A 24,370-nucleotide genomic window follows, 5' to 3' on the forward strand; every position below is an offset into this window, starting at 1 on the left:
ATCTCGAACTGTTACCGGGAGGGCATTCCAGAGTACTGGAGCCCGAAATGAAAAAACTCTATAGCCCGCAGACTTTTTTTGGGCTCTAGGAATCACTAATAAGCCGGAGTCCTTTGAAGGCAGATTTCTTGCCGGGACATATGGTACAATACAATCGGCAAGATAGGATGGAGCTAGACCGTGTAGTATTTTATACGTAAGTAGTAAAACCTTAAAGTCACATCTTAAGTGCACAGGAAGCCAGTGCAGGTGAGCCAGTATAGGTATATATGTATGTATATATGTATATAAAGGTATATACAGTATAGGTATATATGTATGTATATATGTATATAAAGGTATATACAGTATAGGTATATATGTATGTATATAAAAGGTATATACAGTATAGGTATATATGTATGTATATATGTATATAAAGGTATATACAGTATAGGTATATATGTATGTATATATGTATATAAAGGTATATACAGTATAGGTATATATGTATGTATATATGTATATAAAGGTATATACAGTATAGGTATATATGTATGTATATATGTATATAAAGGTATATACAGTACAGGTATATATGTATGTATATATGTATATAAAGGTATATACAGTATAGGTATATATGTATGTATATATGTATATAAAGGTATATACAGTATAGGTATATATGTATGTATATATGTATATAAAGGTATATACAGTACAGGCGTAATGTGATCAAACTTTCTTGTTCTTGTCAAAAGTCTAGCAGCCGCAATCAGTGGTACTTTGACTTACTTTAAGTTTAACTTTCTTGAGTTCAGGAGTGTTTGTCGCATTTTTTTCTAATCATATTGCTAGCACTTGCCACTTTTTGGGCCCTATGGTGTAATTTTTAGGGCGTACTCAATTAAAACAAGCACATAGACTTCGTCACCAAGGTGTGGGATTCTTTGTTTGGGCACTCATTTCCAGAAGATGATACACGGATAAACGGCATAGTTTGTTTTGCACAATGTTTGGCACGAGGATAACTGAGACAGTATGAATACATCTTTGCCAAAAAATCAATCAATCAATCAATGTTTATTTATATAGCCCCAAATCACAAATGTCTCAAAGGACTGCACAAATCATTACGACTACGACATCCTCGGAAGAACCCACAAAAGGGCAAGGAAAACTCACACCCAGTGGGCAGGGAGAATTCACACCCAGTGGGACGCCAGTGACAATGCTGACTATGAGAAACCTTGGAGAGGACCTCAGATGTGGGCAACCCCCCCCTCTAGGGGACCGAAAGCAATGGATGTCGAGCGGGTCTAACATGATACTGTGAAAGTTCAATCCATAGTGGCTCCAACACAGCCGCGAGAGTTCAGTTCAAAGCGGATCCAAGACAGCAGCGAGAGTCCCGTCCATAGGAAACCATCTCAAGCGGAGGCGGATCAGCAGCGTAGAGATGTCCCCAGGCGAGCGGTCCATCCTGGGTCCCGACTCTGGACAGCCAGTACTTCATCCATGGTCATCGGACCGGACCCACTCCACGAGGGAGGGGGGGACATCGGAGAAAAAAGAAAAGAAGCGGCAGATCAACTGGTCTAAAAAGGAGGTCTATTTAAAGGCTAGAGTATACAGATGAGTTTTAAGGTGAGACAAACAAGAAGCGAGGTGTAAGAAATTTGAGGTACTGTGACAAAATGTTTCTAGATGTGAAAATATCAGACATCTGTAGCTAATACTTAAAGGGGTCATATTATGAGGTTTTTTTCCACATTTAAAAAAAACTTCCTCGTGGCCTCATAACACGAAATGGTGGTTCTTTGGTCAAAATGTTGCACAGATTATGTTTCACGGACCATCTTCAAATCGCTTCACTGCGCCAGGCAGTCATATATAGCACATAAGTTCAAACTATACATTACTTTGTGTTAGCAACGGCAACCGCTGAGGATGCATGTGCATGTACGAGCCAGGCTGCCCCACAGAAAAGAGGATTGAGGGAAAATAAGGAACCTACTGACTACAGTGCCGGACTACAACGGCAGACCCGTGCAAACCTCTTTGGGTAAATCTCTACCATATAAGGAGATATACACAAGTTGGGCAAAATTCAAACGGCTCCTTTGGAGGAAGGATGAAAGAAGGCAAGATTGTTTTCTAAATATCTCCGCCATGCCTCCATGGTTTGATTCAAATTTTCCAGGACTTCTGCAGATCCCAAATACACACAAACAGGTACTAATAGGTAAGAGAAGCGGGTTTTGCATTAAAGGTGCCCTTTATGTTACTGTTTATTATTCAAACACTGAATCCACTACAAAAGGATTCTGATATACCGTATTTCCTTGAATTGCCGCCGGGTATATAGTATGCGCCTGCCTAGAATTACTGCCGGGTCCAACTCGTTTTGCAAAATATTATTTTTATTAGCGCATGTCTAGAATTTTTCCGCCGGGTCAAACTCGTTTCGCCAAATAATTAGGATATGTCTAGAATTTCCACCGGGTCAAACTCGTCACGTCACGAGTGACACTTCACCTGTCATCATTTTCAAAATGGAGGAGGCTGATTTCAATCATTTCAAATCGCATAAAGGGAAGAAGGTTAAGAGCTATTCAGTAGGATTTAAGGTCCAAGCTATTGAATATGCTGAAAAGAACAGTAAGCAGCTATGTTTTATTAATATACCGTAGCTGCTTGTGTCAAATATGAGTCATTAAATGACTCCTGCCTCCTGGTGGTAGAGGGCGCTAGTGATCCTTCTTGCGACTACTCGGCTGCAGAAGAAGTGACAACAAGCAGCTTGTGTTTATTTTTTCCTCTCGCTTGCACTTTTAACATGGAGGATTACATATCTAAAATAAAACAGTTTTCTAAACTGGACTTTCAATGGAAGCAGGAGGTAATAAAGGAAGATCTCCATCGAGACAGAGAGACTTTTAAAACTGAAGAAAGATAAGGAAGACTTCTATAAACAAGTTATCGATGCTTTTGATCAGAAGGAGCTGCGCATGGACTTCATTTATAAGTAAAGGTAAGACCATAATAACGTTTTTTGTTATTAAATGTGCTTTTCATGATGGTATCCTTACATCACACTCAAATTTATAAGCGCAGGCCTACATTTACCGCATGCCTTTGGTAAGTGCCGGAATGAGAAGAGGTTTTAAATTAATTAGCGCTTCCTCCATTTTAAAAATGATGACAGGTGAAGTGGCACTCGTGACGTGACGAGTTTGACCCGGTGGAAATTCTCGGCATATGCTAATTATTTGGCGAAACGAGTTTGACCCGGCGGAAATTGTAGACATGCGCTAATAAAAATGATATTTTGCGAAACGAGTTTGACCCGGCGGTAATGCTAGGCAGGCACATATTATATACCCGGCGGCAATTGAAGGAAATACGGTATAAGTTTACAGCAGGTTGCCAATTATTCTTGACTATTGTATTGATTGTCTTTGTGACTCTGTAAACGGATTGGTTTTTTGTTGTGGTTGCTTGTTTTGTTGCAGGTCTCGCAGCACCGACCCTGTGTGTTTGGGCCTGCAAGCTCAGATATTTACTTGTTACAAGGAGAACGGGCAGCAGACTTTAAGATGTTCAGACCTGGCCAAAGAATACATGCGGTGTATCAATGCTGCAAAGAGGGTACGTACTATGTGGGATTGAAAAAATACTCATCATAAAAAATAATCAAATCCATGAAATAATGAACTGCTTTTAAATCGTCAACAATTGGTGATGGTCATGGTTTGTTTGCACAATTCAACATGTTGTAAAAGGAGCAAGAAAAAAATAATTATGAATACAGGCGTGCTCATAAGTTTACATACCCTGGGAGAGTTTGTGATTTCTTGGTCATTCTTGAGAGAATATGAATGATAACACAAAAATGTTTCTTCCACTCATGCTTAATGGTTGTGTGAAGCTATTTATTGGCAAACAACTTGGTTTACTCTTTATAAATCAAAATGACAAAAGAAAGTACCCAAATGGCCCTGATCAAAAGTTTACATTCCCCAGTGACTTTGATCTGAAAATGTGCACAAAAGTTGACTAACTAATAAAAGTTTGAATAACTAATCAAGGTTCCAATCCTCAGCTGAGACCTGTTTGTTTGTAATTAGTGTGTGTGTGTATAAAAGGTCAGTAGGTTTCTGGGCTTCTGACAGTCCATTGCATCTTTCATCCAGTGCTGCACGGATGTTTCTGGATTCTAAGTCATGGGGAAGAAAAAAGAATTGTCCAAGGATCTGCGAGAAAAGGTCATTGAACTGCATAAAATAGGAAAGGGGTATAAAAAGATATCCAAGGAATTGGGAATCAATCAATCAATGTTTACTTATATAGCCCTAAATCACTAGTGTCTCAAAGGGTTGCACAAACCACCACGACATCCTCGGTAGGCCCACATAAGGGCAAGGAAAACTCACACCCAGTGGGACGTCAGTGACAATGATGACTATGAGAACCTTGGAGAGGAGGAAAGCAATGGATGTCGAGCGGGTCTAACATGATACTGTGAAAGTTCAATCCACAATGGATTCCAACACAGTCGCGAGAGTCCAGTCCAAAGCGGATCCAACACAGCAGCGGGAGTCCCGTTCACAGCGGAGCCAGCAGGAAACCATCCCAAGCGGAGGCGGGATGTCCCCAGCCGATACACAGGCGAGCAGTACATGGCCACCGGATCGGACCGGACCCCCTCCACAATCAGCAGTGTTCAAACGCTGATTAAGAAGTACAAAATGAGGGATATATATATATATATATATATATGTGTATATATATATATATATAGCTTCACACAACCACTAAGTATGAGTGGAAGAAAAGTTTTGTTGTTATCACTCATAATATCTGAAGAATGGCCACAAAATCATAAATTCTCCCAGGGTATGTAAACTTATGAGCACAACTGTAAATAAATAGGGAAAACTATTATCAAATAATTCCCAAGGGTATTTGTCTGTCTTTGTAATTCTACACAAGGACAAATTAATTAAAAGTAAATGAAGAGAATGTTGCAAAATCATATCGCCAACCCCTAAAAAAGTAGTAAAATAGTCAAACAAGTGCTTTATATACACATACTAATATGTGGGGCGGTTTAGCTCGGTTGGTAGACGGGCCGTGCCAGCAACTTGAGGGTTGCAGGTTCAATTCCCGCCGCTGCCAACTTCGTCACTGCCGTTGTGTCCTTGGGCAAGACACTTGACCCACCTGCTCCCAGTGCCACCCACACTGGTTTAAATGTAACTTAGATCCGGTGGCCATGTACTGCTCGCCTGTGTATCGGCTGGGGACATCTCTGCGCTGCTGATCCGCCTCCGCTTGGGATGGTTTCCTGCTGGCTCCGCTGTGAACGGGACTCTCGCGACTGTGTTGGATCCATTATGGATTGAACTTTCACAGTATCATGTTAGACCCGCTCGACATCCATTGCTCTCCTCCTCTCCAAGGTTTCTCATAGTCATCATTGTCACCGATGTCCCACTGGGTGTGAGTTTTTCCTTGCCCTTATGTGGGCCTACCGAGGATGTCGTAGTGGTTTGTGCAGCCCTTTGAGACACTAGTGATTTAGGGCTATATAAGTAAACATTGATTGATTGATTGATTGATTGAGATATTGGGTTTCACTATGTAAAGCGCTTTGAGTCACTGGAGAAAAAGCGCTATATAAATATGATTCACTTCACACTTCACTAAATGAGGTAAGTATCTGCTTTTTTAACTTGACCTAATAGAGGTATTTGTTGTTATTTTGACTGTTGAATTATAATTATATATTATAAATATTTCTTGTAATGTTTTTGATTTTAATAGAGACATTACTCTTGTTTTTTTTGTTGTTGTTTTTTTCTTTTTTTCATAAATAGTTTAGTTTACAGGAGATGCCAGCTTTTTATTAAGGCTCTCAAAAAAACTAGTTTAAAGCAATAACTAATTTAAGTTAAAGTACCAATGATAGTCACACACACACACTAGGTGTGGTGACATGTGTCCTCTGCATTTGACCCTTGTTCACCCCCTGGGAGGTGAGCGGAGCAGTGAGCAGCAGCGGTGGCCACGCCCGAAATCATTTTTGATGATTTAACCCACATTTCCAACCCTTGATGCTGAGTGGCTCCCATTTTTATAATCTTTGGTATGACTCGGCCGGGGTTTGAACTCACGACCTACCCATCTCAGGGTGGACACTCTAACCCAGGGGTCAGCAACCTTTTTGAAAGCAAGAGCTACTTCTTGGGTACTGATTAATGCAAAGGGCTACCAGTTTGATACACACTTAAATAAATTGCCAGAAATAGCCAATTTGCTCAATTTACCTTTAACTCTGTTGTTATTAATAATTAATGATATTTATCTTTGTGGAAACACTGATCATCTTAATGATTTCTCACAATAAATATATATTTTTGATGACATGCACTTTGTTAGAATATATAACAAACTGGACCAAGCTATATTTCTAACAAAGACAACAAAGTAGTCTGCTTTAATCGCATAATTCCACAGTATTCTGGACATCTGTGTTGCTGAATCTTTTGCAATTTGTACAATTAATAATGGAGACGTCAAAGAAGAAAGATGTAGGTGGGAAGCTTTTAGCCTTTAGCCACACAAACACACGGTGTTTCCTTGTTTAAAATTCCCGAAGGTGAAGCTTTACTATGGCAGTCAAGCCAACATGGATCCCGACCACATGTCAACCGGCAGTTTTCAGTGAGAAAATTGTGGTAATAAGTTAGCTCTTACCGTAGTTATGAGCGGAGCCTGCGGCGACTATTACCTCCTGTGAATTAAATTTATATAGCGCTTTTCTCAAGTGACTCAAAGCACTTTACATAGTGAAACCCAATATCTAAGTGACATATAAAGCAGTGTGGGTGGCACTGGGAGCAGGTGGGTAAAGTGTCTTGCCCAAGGACACAACGGCAGTGACTAGGATGGCGGAAGCGGGAATCGAACCTGCAACCCTCAAGTTGCTGGCACGGCCACTCTTCCAACCGAGCTATACCGCCCCAAAAATTTAATTAAAATTTAGTTATTATTCTTTACAATAAAAAAATTAATTTACTTGAACATTGATTTAAATTGTCAGGAAAGAAGAGGAAGGAATTTAAAATGTGTTTAAAAATCCCAAAATCCTTTTTAAGGTTGTATTTTTTTCTCTAAAATTGTCTTTCTGAAAGTTATAAGAAGCAAAGTAAAAAAATAAATGGATTTATTTAAACAAGCGAAGACCAAGTCTTTAAAATATTTTCTTGGATTTTCAAATTCTATTTGAGTTTTGTCTCTCCAAAGCGAGACCAGCTTGCTAGTATCCATCCATCTTCTACCGCTTATTAGAGATGCGCAGATAGGCAATTATATCATCCGCAACCGCATCACCAACATCGTCATCCACCCACCGTCCACCCGAACCAACATTTTATCGGAACCGCAACCGCCCGTTGAAACACATCAGAGGTTGGCCACCTTTACCACTCAAAGAGCTATTATACCCGTTTCACAGAGTAAAGAAGACAATGAGAGCCGCTAACGTTCTTGCGAATATCCAATGGCGTTCATCCAGGTGACAAGAACGTGGGCGTGCTGTGAAGCCATTGCCTTAGACACCTTCAACAACATGTACAAACCGATTGTTAGTCCGGCAACATGTTGTGTGCAGCTTCCGCAATCACACGTACGAGATTGAAAGGCATGCTGGGTGGTACAGAGTACACTGATGGTTGTGATATAAACAAATTTAGCACTCTTACTAATATGCACCACGCTGCGAAGCCACACCAAACAAGAATGACAAACACATTTCGGGAGAACATCCCTTAAATCTTAAATGGGTTGTACTTGTACAGCGCTTTTCTACCTTCAAGGTACTCAAATCGCTAAGACACTCCTTCCACATTCACCCATTCACACACACATTCACACACTGATGGAGGGAGCTGCCATGCAAGGCGCCAACCAGCACCCATCGGGAGCAAGGGTGAATTGTCTTGCTCAGGACACAAGGGACGTGACGAGGTTAGTACTAGGTGGGGATTGAACCAGGGACCCTCGGGTTGCCACGCTGTCCCCACCTCACACTTCCTGAATATATTTTACACCCCCGCGCCCCCGTCCACCTTACCGACGCACGGGGGTTGTATAAAATAGTCAGGAATTGTCATGGATGCAAAGGATTCTGGGTATTTGTTGTGTTGCGTTACCGTGAGGATGTTCTCCGGAAATGTGTTTGTCATTCTTGTTTGGTGTGGCTTCACAGCGTGGCGCATATTACTAATAGTGTTAACATTGTTTATATCACAATTAGTGTACTCTGTGTCACCCAGTATGCCTTTCAATTGGGGGTGGGGGGGTTTGCTGCTAATGGGGTGTTTAAAATAGTCAGGGGGTGACATGGATACAAAGGATTCTGGGTATGTCAATCATGTTTGGTGCGGCTTCACAGCGTGGCGCATATTACTAGGAGTGTTAAAATTGTTTATATCACAATTAGTGTACTCTGTGTCACCCAGTATGCCTTTCAATTGGGGGTGGGGGGGGTTTGCTGCTAATGGGGTGTTTAAAATAGTCAGGGGGTGACATGGATACAAAGGATTCTGGGTATGTCAATCATGTTTGGGGCGGCTTCGCAGCGTGGCGCATATTACTAATAGTGTTAAAATTGTTTATATCCCAATTAGTGTACTCTGTGTCACCCAGTATGCCTTTCAATTGGGGGTGGGGGGGGGGTTTGCTGCTAATGGGGTGTTTAAAATAGTCAGGGTGTGACATGGATACAAAGGATTCTGGGTATGTCAGTCATGTTTGGTGCGGCTTCACAGCGTGGCGCATATTACTAATAGTGTTAAAATTGTTTATATCACAATTAGTGTACTCTGTGTCACCCAGTATGCCTTTCAATTGGGGGTGGGGGGGGTTTGCTGCTAATGGGGTGTTTAAAATAGTCAGGGATTGTGACATGGATACAAAGGATTCTGGGTATGTCAATCATGTTTGGTGCGGCTTCACAGCGTGGCGCATATTACTAGGAGTGTTAAAATTGTTTATATCACAACCATTAGTGTACTCTGTGTCACCCAGTATGCCTTGCAGTCGTGTGCGTTTGTCTGACAGACAACCTGATGCTGGACTGACAAGCAGATCGTACATTTTGTAGAAGGCGATAAAGTCGAAGGCTTCATAGCACGCCCTGGTACTTATTATCTGGGTGAGAATATTAGCGTCTCCTATTGTCTTCTTCGCTTTGTGACACGGGTCCTAAATGGCTTGTTAAATGGTAAAGGATACCGATCCCTTAACCATGTATGACGAATATTTCCAAATGGTTCAACCGCCACCCGCCTGAATCTAATTAAAATCTATTTTTTCGTCATGTCACCCGCCCGACCCGCGGTTTATCCGCGGACTCCGCGGATGAGACCGCAAACCGCGCATCTCTACCGCCTAGCTCGGTTGGTAGAGCGGCCGTGCCAGCAACTTGAGGGTTGCAGGTTCGATTCCCGCTTCCGCCATCCTAGTCACTGCCGTTGTGTCCTTGGGCAAGACACTTTACCCACCTGCTCCCAGTGCCACCCACACTGGTTTATATGTAACTTAGATATTGGGTTTCACTATGTAAAGCGCTTTGAGTCACTAGAGAAAAGCGCTATATAAATATAATTCACTTCACTTCACTTATACAGCCATCCATTTTCTACCGCTTGTCCCTGTCAAAGCGCTTTGGGCTCCTTAAAAAGGGTTAAAAATGCGCTATACAAGTACAACCCATTTACTATTTACCATTTATTTTGTATATTTTGGAACATCGGTTGGTAGAGTGGCCGTGCCAGCAACTTGAGGGTTGCAGGTTCGATTCCCGCTTCCATCCTAGTCACTGCCGTTGTGTCCTTGGGCAAGACACTTTACCCACCTGCTCCCAGTGGCACCCACACTGCTTTAAATGTAACTTAGATATTGGGTTTCACTATGTAAAGCGCTTTGAGTCACTAGAGAAAAGCGCTATATAAATATAATTCACAATTCACTTCACTATTCCCATTGGGATCGCGGGGGGCGCTGGTGCCTATCTCAGCTACAATCGGGCGGATGGCGGGGTGCACCCCGGACAAGTCGCCACCTCAATTTAAAAAATAGAGGCAGCTCACTGGTAAGTGCTGCTATTTGAGCTACTTTTAGAACAGGCCTTACGGGCGACCGCGTTGGTGACCCCTGCTCTAACCACTAGGCCACTGAGCAGGTAAATTAATCACGTAGCATTTTTGGACATTAGCACATATGCATCAAGACAAGCCACACTGGATAAAGCATAGCAGACAGCCAAGAACAACGATGGCACCGTTAAACCAAAAGTGGTTTGGAAGCTGTCAGTACCACATGCCAACACTAAGTGTCACGTTGCGCCCCACTTAGCCGAAAACAGTCTTTAGTGGAACAAAAGAGAAGCTGGGTAGAAGCACACAAAGGATATGAACATCAACCAGGAAGCAGGCTGGCTGGCGAGCACGGCTGGTAACTTGGGGAAAGTCGCCAAAAGGAATGTTCACAGCGAGGTGTGAAGCAAGGACCGACGAGAATGCAACAAAAAGCGCCGAACAAAAAGTTAGTTTTTAATTATTGATTCCATACATCCGTGCCAGCTGCTTAGCAGAGCTACTGTCTCTGCTTCAAGAGAAGAAATGGGAAAACACAAACTAAGAGTTTGATAGAAAATAATACACCACAATGGAAAACCAGACCATATGTCCAAAACCTAAATCTATAATCAATCAATCAATCAATCAATGTTTATTTATATAGCCCCAAATCACAAATGTCTCAAAGGACTGCACAAATCATTACGACTACGACATCCTCGGAAGAACCCACAAAAGGGCAAGGAAAACTCACACCCAGTGGGCAGGGAGAATTCACATCCAGTGGGACGCCAGTGACAATGCTGACTATGAGAAACCTTGGAGAGGACCTCAGATGTGGGCAACCCCCCCCCCCCCCTCTAGGGGACCGAAAGCAATGGATGTCGAGCGGGTCTAACATGATACTGTGAAAGTTCAATCCATAGTGGCTCCAACTCAGCTGCGAGAGTTCAGTTCAAAGCGGATCCAAGACAGCAGCGAGAGTCCCGTCCACAGGAAACCATCTCAAGCGGAGACGGATCAGCAGCGTAGAGATGTCCCCAACCGATACACCGACGAGCGGTCCATCCTGGGTCTCGACTCTGGACAGCCAGTACTTCATCCATGGTCATCGGACCGGACCCCCTCCACAAGGGAGGGGGGGACATAGGAGAAAAAAGAAAAGAAGCGGCAGATCAACTGGTCTAAAAAGGAGGTCTATTTAAAGGCTAGAGTATACAGATGAGTTTTAAGGTGAGACTTAAATGCTTCTACTGAGGTAGCATCTCGAACTGTTTATTTATATAGCCCCAAATCACAAATGTCTCAAAGGACTGCACAAATCATTACGACTACAACATCCTCGGAAGAACCCACAAAAGGGCAAGGAAAACTCACACCCAGTGGGCAGGGAGAATTCACATCCAGTGGGACGCCAGTGACAATGCTGACTATGAGAAACCTTGGAGAGGACCTCAGATGTGGGCAACCCCCCCCCCTCTAGGGGACCGAAAGCAATGGATGTCGAGCGGGTCTAACATGATGCTGTGAAAGTTCAATCCATAGTGGCTCCAACACAGCAGCGAGAGTCCTGTCCACAGGAAACCATCTCAAGCGGATCAGCAGCGTAGAGATGTCCCCAACCGATACAGGCGAGCGGTCCATCCTGGGTCTCGACTCTGGACAGTCAGTACTTCATCCATGGTCATCGGACCGGACCCCCTCCACATTTCGGTGCATCCCTAGTATGAAGTATTATTTTTTTTTATAAGGATTTGAATTTTCATTTCATTTGCAGCTGTTAAAAACAGTATTTAAAGATGTCATACTATGATTATTTTGTTCTACATTTAAAACATTTCCTTTTGCTCTACAACCAGCAGAAATCATTAAAAAAGGAAACTCAGTTGACAGTAAAAAGTCGTTGTTGCAATTGTTGGATATGACTTTAAAGCATAACCAAGCATGGAGAACATGCAAACTCCACACCGAGCCCGGGATTGAACCCAGGACTACTCGGGACCTTAGTATTGTGAAGCACATGCACTAACCCCTGTTCCATAATATCATCCTATTTAATAAAGTCAAATACAAATAAGGCAATAATGTAAATTTAATGTAAATTAAATCTGTACAGTTGATATTGGCAATCATATGGTTTGCCGGAGTAGCTGGACAGGACAAAAAAGGGAATTTTTCAGAAATGGTTGCAAATAGACATTAATCCTGATTACCGTATTTCCTTGAATTGCCGCCAAGTATATAGTATGCGCCTGCCTAGAATTACTGCCGGGTTAAACTCGTTTCGCAAAATAATTAGCGCATGTTTAGAATTTCCGCAGGGTCAAACTCGTCACGTCACGAGTGACACTTCACCTGTCATCATTTTCAAAACGGAGGAGGCTGATTTCAATCATTTGAAATCGCATAAAGGGAAGAAGATTAAGAGCTATTCAGTAGGATTTAAGGTCCAAGCTATTGAATATGCTAAAAAGAACAGTAAGCAGCTATGTTTTATTAATATACCGTAGCTGCGTGTGTCAAATACGAGTCATTAAATGACTCCCGCCTCCTGGTGGTAGAGGGCGCTAGTGATCCTTCTTGCGACTACTCGGCTGCAGAAGAAGTGACAACAAGCAGCGATCGTTTATTTTGTCCTCTCGCTTGCACTTTTAACATGGAGGATTACATATCTAAAATAAAACAGTTTTCTAAACTGTACTTTCAATGGAAGCAGGAGGTAATAAAGGAAGATCTCCATCGAGACAAAGAGACTTTTAAAACTGAAGAAAGATAAGGAAGACTTCTATAAACAAGTTATCGATGCTTTTGATCAGAAGGAGCTGCGCATGGACTTCATTTATAAGTAAAGGTAATTTTTTATTAAATGTGCTTTTCATGATGGTATCCTTACATCACACTCAAATTTTTAAGCGCAGGCCTAAAGTTACCACATGCCTTTGCTAATCGCCGGAGTGAGAAAAGCTTTTAAAATAATTAATGCCATTTTAGTAATTTTATTGATTTGAAAGCCCTATTTTTTTAAGGTTTGACCATTTTCTAGTCCATTCCCCAACTGGTCAACCAACCACTCTTGCGTTTCTCTGTTTAGCTCTGATTTTCTTTACTTTTTAGTGCATGAATTAGCCACACAGGCCTCTGCTCAAAGTCATATCTAGCCTTTGTACATTTTTTCTCTTAGCTTTTCTCTCATTACTCATTTTGAACCCCGGTGTTGTATTATTCAAAAGCAGAAGCATTTGCCGGTAAAAGTTCATAAAAAAAAGGTTGTGGAGACAATGCAAAGAGAATGGAATATTGGAAGCTGGCCGTTTGAAAGTTGGCAGAGTAGTATCTGGCCATACATGTGGCAGCCTGACTTAGCCTCATGCTGTTCCGCTTGTAGTCGCTCTGCAGCCAAATGCCCTCAGGCTTGGCCATCATACCTTGACAGTGTTGGCGAAAATGTAAAGCTTTAGTTTAGTTTGGTGGCTTTTATTTCACAGAACTTTGAACGTTTGACAAGTGGTGGGAAATTGACGGATGGATGGAGTAGGTTTGACCTTTTTAAAAAGAGATTTAACTATAAAAGCAGCCTTGAGAGCAACAACCTCGAACTTCAGCCTCTAACAAGGCAGGATTAAGTTATAGAATTGATACATCTAATTTCAATTAACTGAGCCCAAATAGGATAGGATAGGTCTTTATTGTAGGGACCCATTCGGACTTTATCAATGAATTCTCAGAGTTCGTTGCTGATCTAGTGACACACGCCGATAATATAATCATAATGGGGGACTTTAATATCCATATGAATACCCCATCGGACCCACCGTGCGTAGCGCTCAAAGACTATAATTGATAGCTGTCCATCCATCCATCATCTTCCGCTTATCCGAGGTCGGGTCGCGGGGGCAACAGCCTAAGCAGGGAAACCCAGACTTCCCTCTCCCCAGCCACTTCGTCTAGCTCTTCCCGGGGGATCCCGAGGCGTTCCCAGGCCAGCCAGGAGACATAGTCTTCCCAACGTGTCCTGGGTCTTCCCCGTGGCCTCCTACCGGTTGGACGTGCCCTAAACACCTCCCTAGGGAGGCGTTCGGGTGGCATCCTGACCAGATGCCCGAACCACCTCATCTGGCTCCTCTCGATGTGAAGGAGCAGCGGCTTTACTTTGAGTTCCTCCCGGATGGCAGAGCTTCTCACCCTATCTCTAAGGTACAAGCGGCCGAAATGAGTAATTGATAGCTGTGGTCTCACACAAATAATAAATGAACCCACGCATCGCAACGGTAATACGATAGACCTAGTGCTTGTCAGGGGTATCACCGTTTCCAAAGTTACGATACTCCCGTGTATTAAAGTATTGTCCGATCATTACCTTATAAAATTCGAGGTTCAGACGCATGTTCGTCAAACTAATAATAATAATAACTGCTATAGCAGCCGCAACATTAATACGGCCACAACGACAACTCTTGCTAACCCACTGCCCTCGGTAATGGCACCATTCCCAAAGTATGTGGGCTCTATTGATAACCTCACTAACAACTTTAACGACGCCCTGCGCGAAACCATTGATAACATAGCACCGCTAAAGTTAAAAAAGGCTCCAAAAAAAGCGCACCCCGTGGTTTACTGAAGAAGCTAGAGCTCAGAAATTATGTAGAAATCTGGAAAGCTGGAACTTGAGGTGCACCATCAAGCATGGAGTGATGGTTTAATAACTTATAAACGCATGCTTACCTTAGCTAAAGCTAAATATTACTCAAATCTCATCCACCGTAATAAAAACGATCCTAAATTTTTGTTTAGTACGGTAGCATCGCTAACCCAACAAGGGACTCCTTCCAGTAGCTCCACCCACTCAGCTGATGACTTTATGCAATTCTTTAGTAAGAAAATTGAATCAATCAATCAATCAATCAATCAATGTTTATTTATATAGCCCCAAATCACAAATGTCTCAAAGGACTGCACAAATCATTACGACTACAACATCCTCGGAAGAACCCACAAAAGGGCAAGGAAAACTCACACCCAGTGGGCAGGGAGAATTCACATCCAGTGGGACGCCAGTGACAATGCTGACTATGAGAAACCTTGGAGAGGACCTCAGATGTGGGCAACCCCCCCCCCCCCCCCCTCTAGGGGACCGAAAGCAATGGATGTCGAGCGGGTCTAACATGATACTGTGAAAGTTCAATCCATAGTGGCTCCAAGACAGCAGTGAGAGTCCCGTCCACAGGAAACCATCTCAAGCGGATCAGCAGCGTAGAGATGTCCCCAACCGATACAGGCGAGCGGTCCATCCTGGGTCCCGACGAGCGTTCCATCCTGGGTCTCGACTCTGGACAGTCAGTACTTCATCCATGGTCATCGGACCGGACCCCCTCCACAAGGGAGGGGGGGACATAGGAGAAAGAAAAGAAGCGGCAGATCAACTGGTCTAAAAATTGAAGTCATTAGAAAGGAGATTAAAGACAATGCGTCCCAGCTACAACGGGGTTCTATTAACACTGACTAGATTGTATATACGGCGGATACTGCCCTCCAAAATAGTTTCTCTCGTTTTGAGGAAATAACATTAGAGGAATTGTTACAACGTGTAAATGGAATAAAACAGACAACATGTTTACTTGACCCTCTTCCTGGGAAACTGATCAAGGAGCTCTTTGTATTATTAGGTCCATCAGTGCTAAATATTATAAACTTATCACTCTCCTCGGGCACTGTTCCCCTAGCATTCAAAAAAGCGGTTGTTCATCCTCTCCTTAAAAGACCTAACCTGGGCCTACCGAGGATGTCGTAGTGGTTTGTGCAGCCCTTTGAGACACTAGTGATTTAGGGCTATATAAGTAAACATTGATTGATTGATTGATACAAACCCTGTTTCCGTATGAGTTGGGAAATTGTGTTAGATGTAAATATAAACAGAATACAATGATTTGCAAATCCTTTTCAAGCCATATTCAGTTGAATATGCTACAAAGACAACATATTTGATGTTCAAACTCATAAACATTTTTTTTTTGGCAAGTCATTAACTTTGGAATTTGATGCCAGCAACACGTGACAAAGAAGTTGGGAAAGGTGGCAATAAACTCTGATAATGTTGTGGAATGCTCATCAAACACTTATTTGGAACATCCCACAGGTGTGCAGGCTAATTGGGAACAGGTGGGTGCCATGATTGGGTATAAAAGCAGCTTCCATGAAATGCTAAGTAATTCACGAACAAGGACGGGGCGAGGTACACCCCTTTGTAAGTATTTTGTCGAACAGTTTTAGAACAACATTTCTCAATTAGCTATGGCAAGGAATTTAGGGATTTTACCATCTAGGGTCCGGAAAAATCATCAAAAGGTTCAGGGAATCTGGAGAAATCACTGCACGTAAGCGATGATATTAAGGACCTTTGAACCCTCAGGCGGTACTGCACCAAAACCCAAAATTAGTGTGTAAAGGATATCACCACATTGGCTCAGGAACACTTCATAAAACCACTGTCAGTAACTACATCTGTAAGTGCAATTTAAAACTATACTATGCAAAGCGAAAGCCATTTATCAACAACACCCAGGAACGCCGCTGGCTTCGCTGGGCCCGAGATCACCCAAGATGGACTGATACAAAGTGGAAAGGTGTCCTGTGGTCTGACGAGTCCACATTTCAATTTATATTTGGAAACTGTGGACGTGGTGTCCTCCGGGACAAAGAGAAAAATAATCATCCGGATTGTTCTAGGCGCAAAGTTGAAAAGCCAGCATGTGTGATGGTATGGGGGTGCATTAGTGCCCAAGGCATGGGTAACTTACACATCTGTGAAGGCACCATTAATGCTGAAAGGTACATACAGGTTTTGGAGCAACATATGTTGTCATCTAGGGCTTCACGGTGGCAGAGGGGTTAGTGCGTCTGCCTCACAATACAAAGGTCCTGCAGTCCTGGGGTCAATCCCAGGCTCGGGATCTTTCTGTGTGGAGTTTGCATGTTCTCCCCCATGAATGCGTCGGTTCCTTCCGGGTACTCTGGCTTCGTCCCACTTCCAAAGACAACACTAAATGGGCCCTAGTGTGTGAATGTGAGTGTGAATGTTGTATCTGTGTTGGCCCTGCGATGAGGTGGCGACTTGTCTAGGTTGTACCCCGCCTTCCACCCGATTGTAGCTGAGATAGGCGCCAGCGCCCGCCGCAACCCAAAAGGGAATAAGCGGTAGAAAATGGATGGATGGATGTTGTCATCCAAGCAACGTTATCATGGACGCCCCTGCTTATTTCAATAAGGCAATGCCAAACCACGTGTTACAACAGCGTGGCTTCGTAGTAAAAGAGTGCAGGTACTTTCCTGGCCCGCCTGCAGTCCAGACATGTCTCCCATCGAAAATGTGTGGCGCATTCCATCCATCCATTTTCTACCGCTTATTCCCTTTTGGGGTCGCGGGGGGCGCTGGCGCCTATCTCAGCTACAATCGGGCGGAAGGCGGGGTACACCCTGTACAAGTCGCCACCTCATCGCAGGGCCAACACAGATAGACAGACAACATTCACACTCACATTCACACACTAGGGACCATTTAGTGTTGCCAATCAACCTATCCCCAGGTGCATGTCTTTGGAAGTGGGAGGGGCCTATCCCCAGGTGCATGTCTTTGGAGGTGGGAGGGGCCTATCCCCAGGTGCATGTCTTTGGAGGTGGGAGGAAGCCGGAGTACCCGGAGGGAACCCACGCATTCACGGGGAGAACATGCAAACTCCACACAGAAAGATCCCGAGCCTGGATTTGAACCCAGGACTGCAGGACCTTCGTATTGTGTGGCGCATTATGAATCATAAAATACGACAGCGGAGACCCCGGACTGTTGAAGGACTGAAGCTCTACATAAAACAAGATTGGGAAAGAATTCCACTTTCAAAGCTTCAACATTTAATTTCCTCAGTTCCCAAACGCTTATTGAGTGTTGTTAAAAGAAAATGTGATGTAACACAGTGGTGAACATGCCCTTTCCCAACTACTTCGGCACGTGTTGCAGCCATGAAATTCTAAGTTAATTATTATTTGCAAAAAAAATAATGAATATCTTGTCTTTGTAGCATATTCAACTGAAAATGGGTTGAAAAGGATTTGCAAATCATTGTATTCTGTTTATATTTACATCTAACACAATTTCCCAACTCATATGGAAACGGGGTTTGTATTTGTGAATCACAACTGGCTGATGAGATGTTACATTTCTCTAATGTTGGCTCTTTGAGCTTCCAAAACCCAAACCTGTGATCTCCTTAGGTTTTTTGTCTTTTGGGCCAATTACTAGTCCTTGCAGCAATGGCTACTAGTTGATCAGATGCTGTTTTAACCCAGGAGGCTGAGCGAGGAGACATCATCTTTACAGACCATTAAATAGAATTCTTGTCTTTCTGCTACGTGAAACTATAATTGCTTGCTGTGTTCGCACCAGACTATGCCGGGAAATAGTTCAATCAGGTTCTGATCAGTTTGAGCTTTTATATTTACATCCTTTTCGTGTGCAGGGCTGACTTTCCCAAAAATGACCACAGTAGGGAACTTCATAAGATGTTTGGATTTTTCTTTTACCTTCAGAAAGCCCTGCTGTTACTAAGATCACGCCAGCAGGTTGCCGGCCTTGTCGATAACGAGGCAATCAAAGCAAAAATAAACCCTGACGCAAAACGGAATAGAGTCACGAACGGACAATAATGGGAACTGCATGGAACAAAACATGCATCTGAGGGAAAATGATGGCATGAATGTACTTTTTTGACGAAAAAAAAATTACACAACACTTAGAAAAGCGTGTTGTCAGTCAGTATTCACCCACAAAATAAAAGACCTTAAAATGAATCAATAATTCAATCACAGTTTATTTATGTAACCCTTAATCACAAGTTTCTAAAAGGGCTGCATTTACATGAACATTGAGAACAATGAAAGTGAGACGTAGGTTGAATATCCCCACATGTAGTATTCCGCCCGATTGTGGCTGGGGTGTGAGCTTGAAAATGGATGGATGGATAATTACATGTTTCATGATGTCCATGATTACTTCAATGTGATTAATCAATCAATCAATCAATGTTTATTCATATAGCCCCAAATCACAAATGTCTCAAAGGACTGCACAAATCATTACGACTACAACATCCTCGGAAGAACCCACAAAAGGGCAAGGAAAACTCACACCCAGTGGGCAGGGAGAATTCACATCCAGTGGGACGCCAGTGACAATGCTGACTATGAGAAACCTTGGAGAGGACCTCAGATGTGGGCAACCCCCCCCCTCTAGGGGACCGAAAGCAATGGATGTCGAGCGGGTCTAACATGATACTGTGAAAGTTCAATCCATAGTGGCTCCAAGACAGCAGTGAGAGTCCCGTCCACAGGAAACCATCTCAAGCGGATCAGCAGCGTAGAGATGTCCCCAACCGATACAGGCGAGCGGTCCATCCTGTGTCTCGACTCTGGACAGTCAGTACTTCATCCATGGTCATCGGACCGGACCCCCTCCACAAGGGAGGGGGGGACATAGGAGAAAGAAAAGAAGCGGCAGATCAACTGGTCTAAAAAGGAGGTCTATTTAAAGGCTAGGGTATACAGATGAGTTTTAAGATGAGACTTAAATGCTTCTACTGAGGTAGCATCTCGAACTGTTACCGGGAGGGCATTCCATTTTGAGCAAAAATAAATGTAAACATTATTGCAATTTTCTGACATCTTGTGAAAAACATCAGTAGAAGAGGACACAAAATACAATATTTTTTGGGGGTCTTTTTCTCTATCTCTGCTTTTTCACAGGTTCTGACTCAATCTTTCTTCCCCTTGAGAGTGCTCCTGATTTTCGGGATCGCATTTAGCTTGAGTCTTTTTCATGTTTTGCTCACAAACGCCGACCAAAACTATTCTTCTTTAAAGTTAGAATTATTAGGATTCTCCCCTTTAGGAGGGCATAGTCTTTCCACATCCTTGTATTTTATGGATTTTAAAAAGGAAGAGAGGTGACTAGATATGAAATTTAACAATTTATGCCATCAGTGTGTGAATGGGTAAATGTGGAAGTAGTGTCAAAGCGCTTTGAGTACCTTGAAGGTAGAAAAGCGCTATACAAGTACAACCCATTTTATTGTTGAGGCTTTGCTCCAACTTAACCTATTTTTCGGACAATAAGGTGCACTTAAACCGGGTAAATTTCTCATAAATCGACAATGCGCCATTAAACCCGGTGTATGTAATGTACGGATTCATTTTGGTTGTGCTTACCGACCTTGAAGCAATTTCATTTGGTACATGGTGTAGGAGATACAAACCCTGTTTCCATATGAGTTGGAAATTGTGTTAGATGTAAATATAAACAGAATACAATGATTTGCAAATCCTTTTCAAGCCATATTTTGTTGAATGCACTACAAAGACAACATATTTGATGTTCAAACTCATTAACTTAATTATTATATGCAAAAAAATAAAAAATACTTAGAATTTTGTGGCTGCAACACGTGCCAAAGTAGTTGGGAAAGGGCATGTTCACCACTGTGTTACATCACCTTTTCTTTTAACAACGTTTGGGAACTGAGGAAAGTAATTGTTGAAGCTTTGAAAGTGGAATTCTTTCCCATTCTTGTTTTATGTAGAGCTTCAGTCCTTCAACAGGGGCGGTATAGCTCGGTTGGTAGAGTGTCCGTGCCAGCAACTTGAGGGTTGCAGGTTCGATTCCCGCTTCCGCCATCCTAGTCACTGCCGTTGTGAGGGGTTAGTGCGTCTGCCTCACAATACGAAGGTCCTGCAGTCCTGGGTTCAAATCCAGGCTCGGGATCTTTCTGTGTGGAGTTTGCATGTTCTCCCCGTGAATGCGTGGGTTCCCTCCGGGTACTCCGGCTTCCTCCCACTTCCAAAGACATGCACCTGGGGATAGGTTGATTGGCAACACTAAATTGGCCCTAGTGTGTGAATGTGAGTGTGAATGTTGTCTGTCTATCTGTGTTGGCCCTGCGATGAGGTGGCGACTTGTCCAGGGTGTACCCCGCCTTCCGCCCGATTGTAGCTGAGATAGGCGCCAGCGCCCCCCGCGACCCCGAAAGGGAATAAGCGGTAGAAAATGGATGGATGGATGGATGGAATTTTGCGGCTGCAACACGTGCCAAAGTAGTTGGGAAAGGGCATGTTCACCACTGTTTTACATCACCTTTTCTTTTAACAACGTTTGGGAACTGAGGAAAGTAATTGATGAAGATTTGAAAGTGGAATTCTTTCCCATTCTTGTTTTATGTAGAGCTTCAGTCGTTCAACAGGGGCGGTATAGCTCGGTTGGTAGAGTGTCCGTGCCAGCAACTTGAGGGTTGCAGGTTCGATTCCCGCTTCCGCCATCCTAGTCACTGCCGTTGTGTCCTTGGGCAAGACACTTTACCCACCTGCTCCCAGTGCCACCCACACTGGTTTAAATGTCACTTAGATATTGGGTTTCACTATGTAAAGCGCTTTGAGTCACTAGAGAAAAAGCGCTATATAAATATAATTCACTTCACTTCACTTCACAACAGTCCGGGGTCTACGCTGTCGTATTTTACGCTTCATAATTTTGCATGGGAGACAGGTCTGGACTGCAGGCGGGCCAGGAAAGTACCCGCACTCTTTTTATACCAAGCCACGCTGTTGTAACACGTGCTGAATGTGGCCTGGCATTGTCTTGCTGAAATAAGCAGGGGCGTCCATGAAAAAGATGGCGCTTAGATGGCAGCATATGTTGTTCCAAAACCTGTATGTACCTTTCAGCATTAATGGTGCCTTCACAGATGTGTAAGTTACCCATGCCTTGGGCACTAATGCACCCCCATACCATCACACATGCTGGCTTTTGAACTTTGCGTCGATAACAGTCTGGATGGTTCGCTTCCCCTTTGGTCCGGATGACACGATGTCGAATATTTCAATCAATCAATCAATCAATCAATGTTTATTTATATGGCCCCAAATCACAAATGTCTCAAAGGACTGCACAAACCATTACGACTACAACATCCTCGGAAGAACCCACAAAAGGGCAAAGAAAACTCACACCCAGTGGGCAGGGAGAATTCACATCCAGTGGGACGCCAGTGACAATGCTGACTATGAGAAACCTTGGAGAGGACCTCAGATGTGGGCAACCCCCCCCCCTCTAGGGGACCGAAAGCAATGGATGTCGAGCGGGTCTAACATGATACTGTGAAAGTTCAATCCATAGTGGCTCCAACACAGCCGCGAGAGTTCAGTTCAAAGCGGATCCAAGACAGCAGCGAGAGTCCCGTCCACAGGAAACCATCCCAAGCGGAGGCGAATCAGCAGCGTAGAGATGCCCCCAACCGATACACAGGCGAGCGGTCCATCCTGGGTCTCGACTCTGGACAGTCATTACTTCATCCATGGTCATCGGACCGGACCCCCTCCACAAGGGAGGGGGGGACATAGGAGAAAAAAGAAAAGAAGCGTCAGATCAACTGGGCTAAAAAGGAGGTCTATTTAAAGGCTAGAGTATACAAATGAGTTTTAAGGTGAGACTTAAATGCTTCTCCTGAGGTAGCAAAAACAATTTGAAATGTGGACTCGTCAGACCACAGAACACTTTTCCACTTTGCATCAGTCCATCTTAGATGATCTCGGGCCCAGAGAAGCTGGCGGCGTTTCTGGATGTTGTTGATAAATGGCTTTCGCTTTGCATAGTAGAGCTTTAAATTGCACTTACAGATGTAGCGACAAACTGTATTTAGTGACAGTGGTTTTCTGAAGTGTTCCTGAGCCCATGTGGTGATATCCTTTAGAGATTGATGTCGCATTTTGATACAGTGCCGTCTGAGGGATGGAAGGTCACGGTCATTCAATGTTGGTTTCCGGCCATGCCGCTTACGTGGAGTGATTTCTCCAGATTCTCTGAACCTTTTGATGATATTATGGAGCGTAGATGTTGAAATCCCTAAATTGCACTTTGAGAAAGGTTGTTCTTAAACTGTTTGACTATTTGCTCACGCAGTTGTGGACAAAGGGGTGTACCTCGCCCCATCCTTTCTTGTGAAAGACTGAGCATTTTTTGGGGGGAAGCTGTTTTTATACCCAATCATGGCACCCACCTATTCCCAATTAGCCTGCACACCTGTGGGATGTTCCCAATAAGTGTTTGATGAGCATTCCTCAACTTTCTAAATTCAAAATTCTAAAGTTAATGATTATTTGCAAAAAAAATATGTTGTCTTTGTAGCATATTCAACTGAATATGGCTTGAAAAGGATTTGCAAATCATTGTATTCTGTTTATATTTACATCTAACACCATTTCCCAACTCATATGTATATTTTTTGAAATATTGAGCGATCATTTTGGCGTGTTCTTTTTGAATCACCCTGTATACAGATATAGGGTTTCTCTGCATGCTTTCGGCCCCCCAGTCAAAATCATGTTTTATTACACACAGGCCCCCGCACTCCTTTTCATTTAAGTCTCATCTTAAAACTCATCTGTATACTCTAGCCTTTAAATAGACCTCCTCTTTAGACCAGTTGATCTACCGCTTCTTTTCTTTCTCCTATGACCCCCCTCCCTTGTGGAGGGGGTCCGGTCCGATGACCATGGATGAAGTACTGACTGTCCAGAGTCGAGACCCAGGATGGACCGCTCGTCGGGACCCAGGATGGACCGCTCGCCTGTATCGGTTGGGGACATCTCTACGCTGCTGATCCGCTTGAGATGGTTTCCTGTGGACGGGACTCTCACTGCTGTCTTGGAGCCACTATGGATTGAACTTTCACAGTATCATGTTAGACCCGCTCGACATCCATTGCTTTCGGTCCCCTAGAGGGGGGGGGGTTGCCCACATCTGAGGTCCTCTCCAAGGTTTCTCATAGTCAGCATTGTCGCTGGCGTCCCACTGAATATGAATTCTCCCTGCCCACTGGGTGTGAGTTTTCCTTGCCCTTTTGTGGGTTCTTCCGAGGATGTTGTAGTCGTAATGATTTGTGCAGTCCTTTGAGACATTTGTGATTTGGGGCTATATAAATAAACATTGATTGATTGATAAATAGACCTCCTTTTTAGACCAGTTGATCTGCCGCTTCTTTTCTTTCTCCTATGACCCCCCTCCCTTGTGGAGGGGGTCCGGTCCGATGACCATGGATGAAGTACTGACTGTCCAGAGTCGAGACCCAGGATGGACCGCTCGTCGGGACCCAGGATGGACCGCTCGCCTGTATCAGTTGGGGACATCCCTACGCTGCTGATCCGCT

The 24,370-nt window shown here is 43.5% G+C and overlaps 1 protein-coding gene across 2 annotated transcripts in view; it reads left to right on the forward strand.

The window, feature by feature from the left end:
- Positions 1-24,370, forward strand: part of LOC133554097 (MICOS complex subunit mic25a-like) — a 153,672-nt gene that overhangs the window by 123,349 nt on the left and 5,953 nt on the right. The window contains exons 7-8 of one of the 2 annotated variants that reach the window (XM_061902490.1): positions 3,498-3,633; positions 4,179-4,250. In XM_061902490.1, coding sequence (XP_061758474.1) covers positions 3,498-3,633; positions 4,179-4,205 — 163 coding nt within the window. In that variant the 3' untranslated portion in view covers positions 4,206-4,250. The remainder of the gene's footprint in view (positions 1-3,497; positions 3,634-4,178; positions 4,251-24,370) is intronic. The other variant, XM_061902491.1, reaches the window with a different exon arrangement.

The sequence above is a fragment of the Nerophis ophidion genome, linkage group LG06, assembly GCF_033978795.1.
Source record: "Nerophis ophidion isolate RoL-2023_Sa linkage group LG06, RoL_Noph_v1.0, whole genome shotgun sequence".
Classification (NCBI taxonomy): domain Eukaryota; kingdom Metazoa; phylum Chordata; class Actinopteri; order Syngnathiformes; family Syngnathidae; genus Nerophis; species Nerophis ophidion.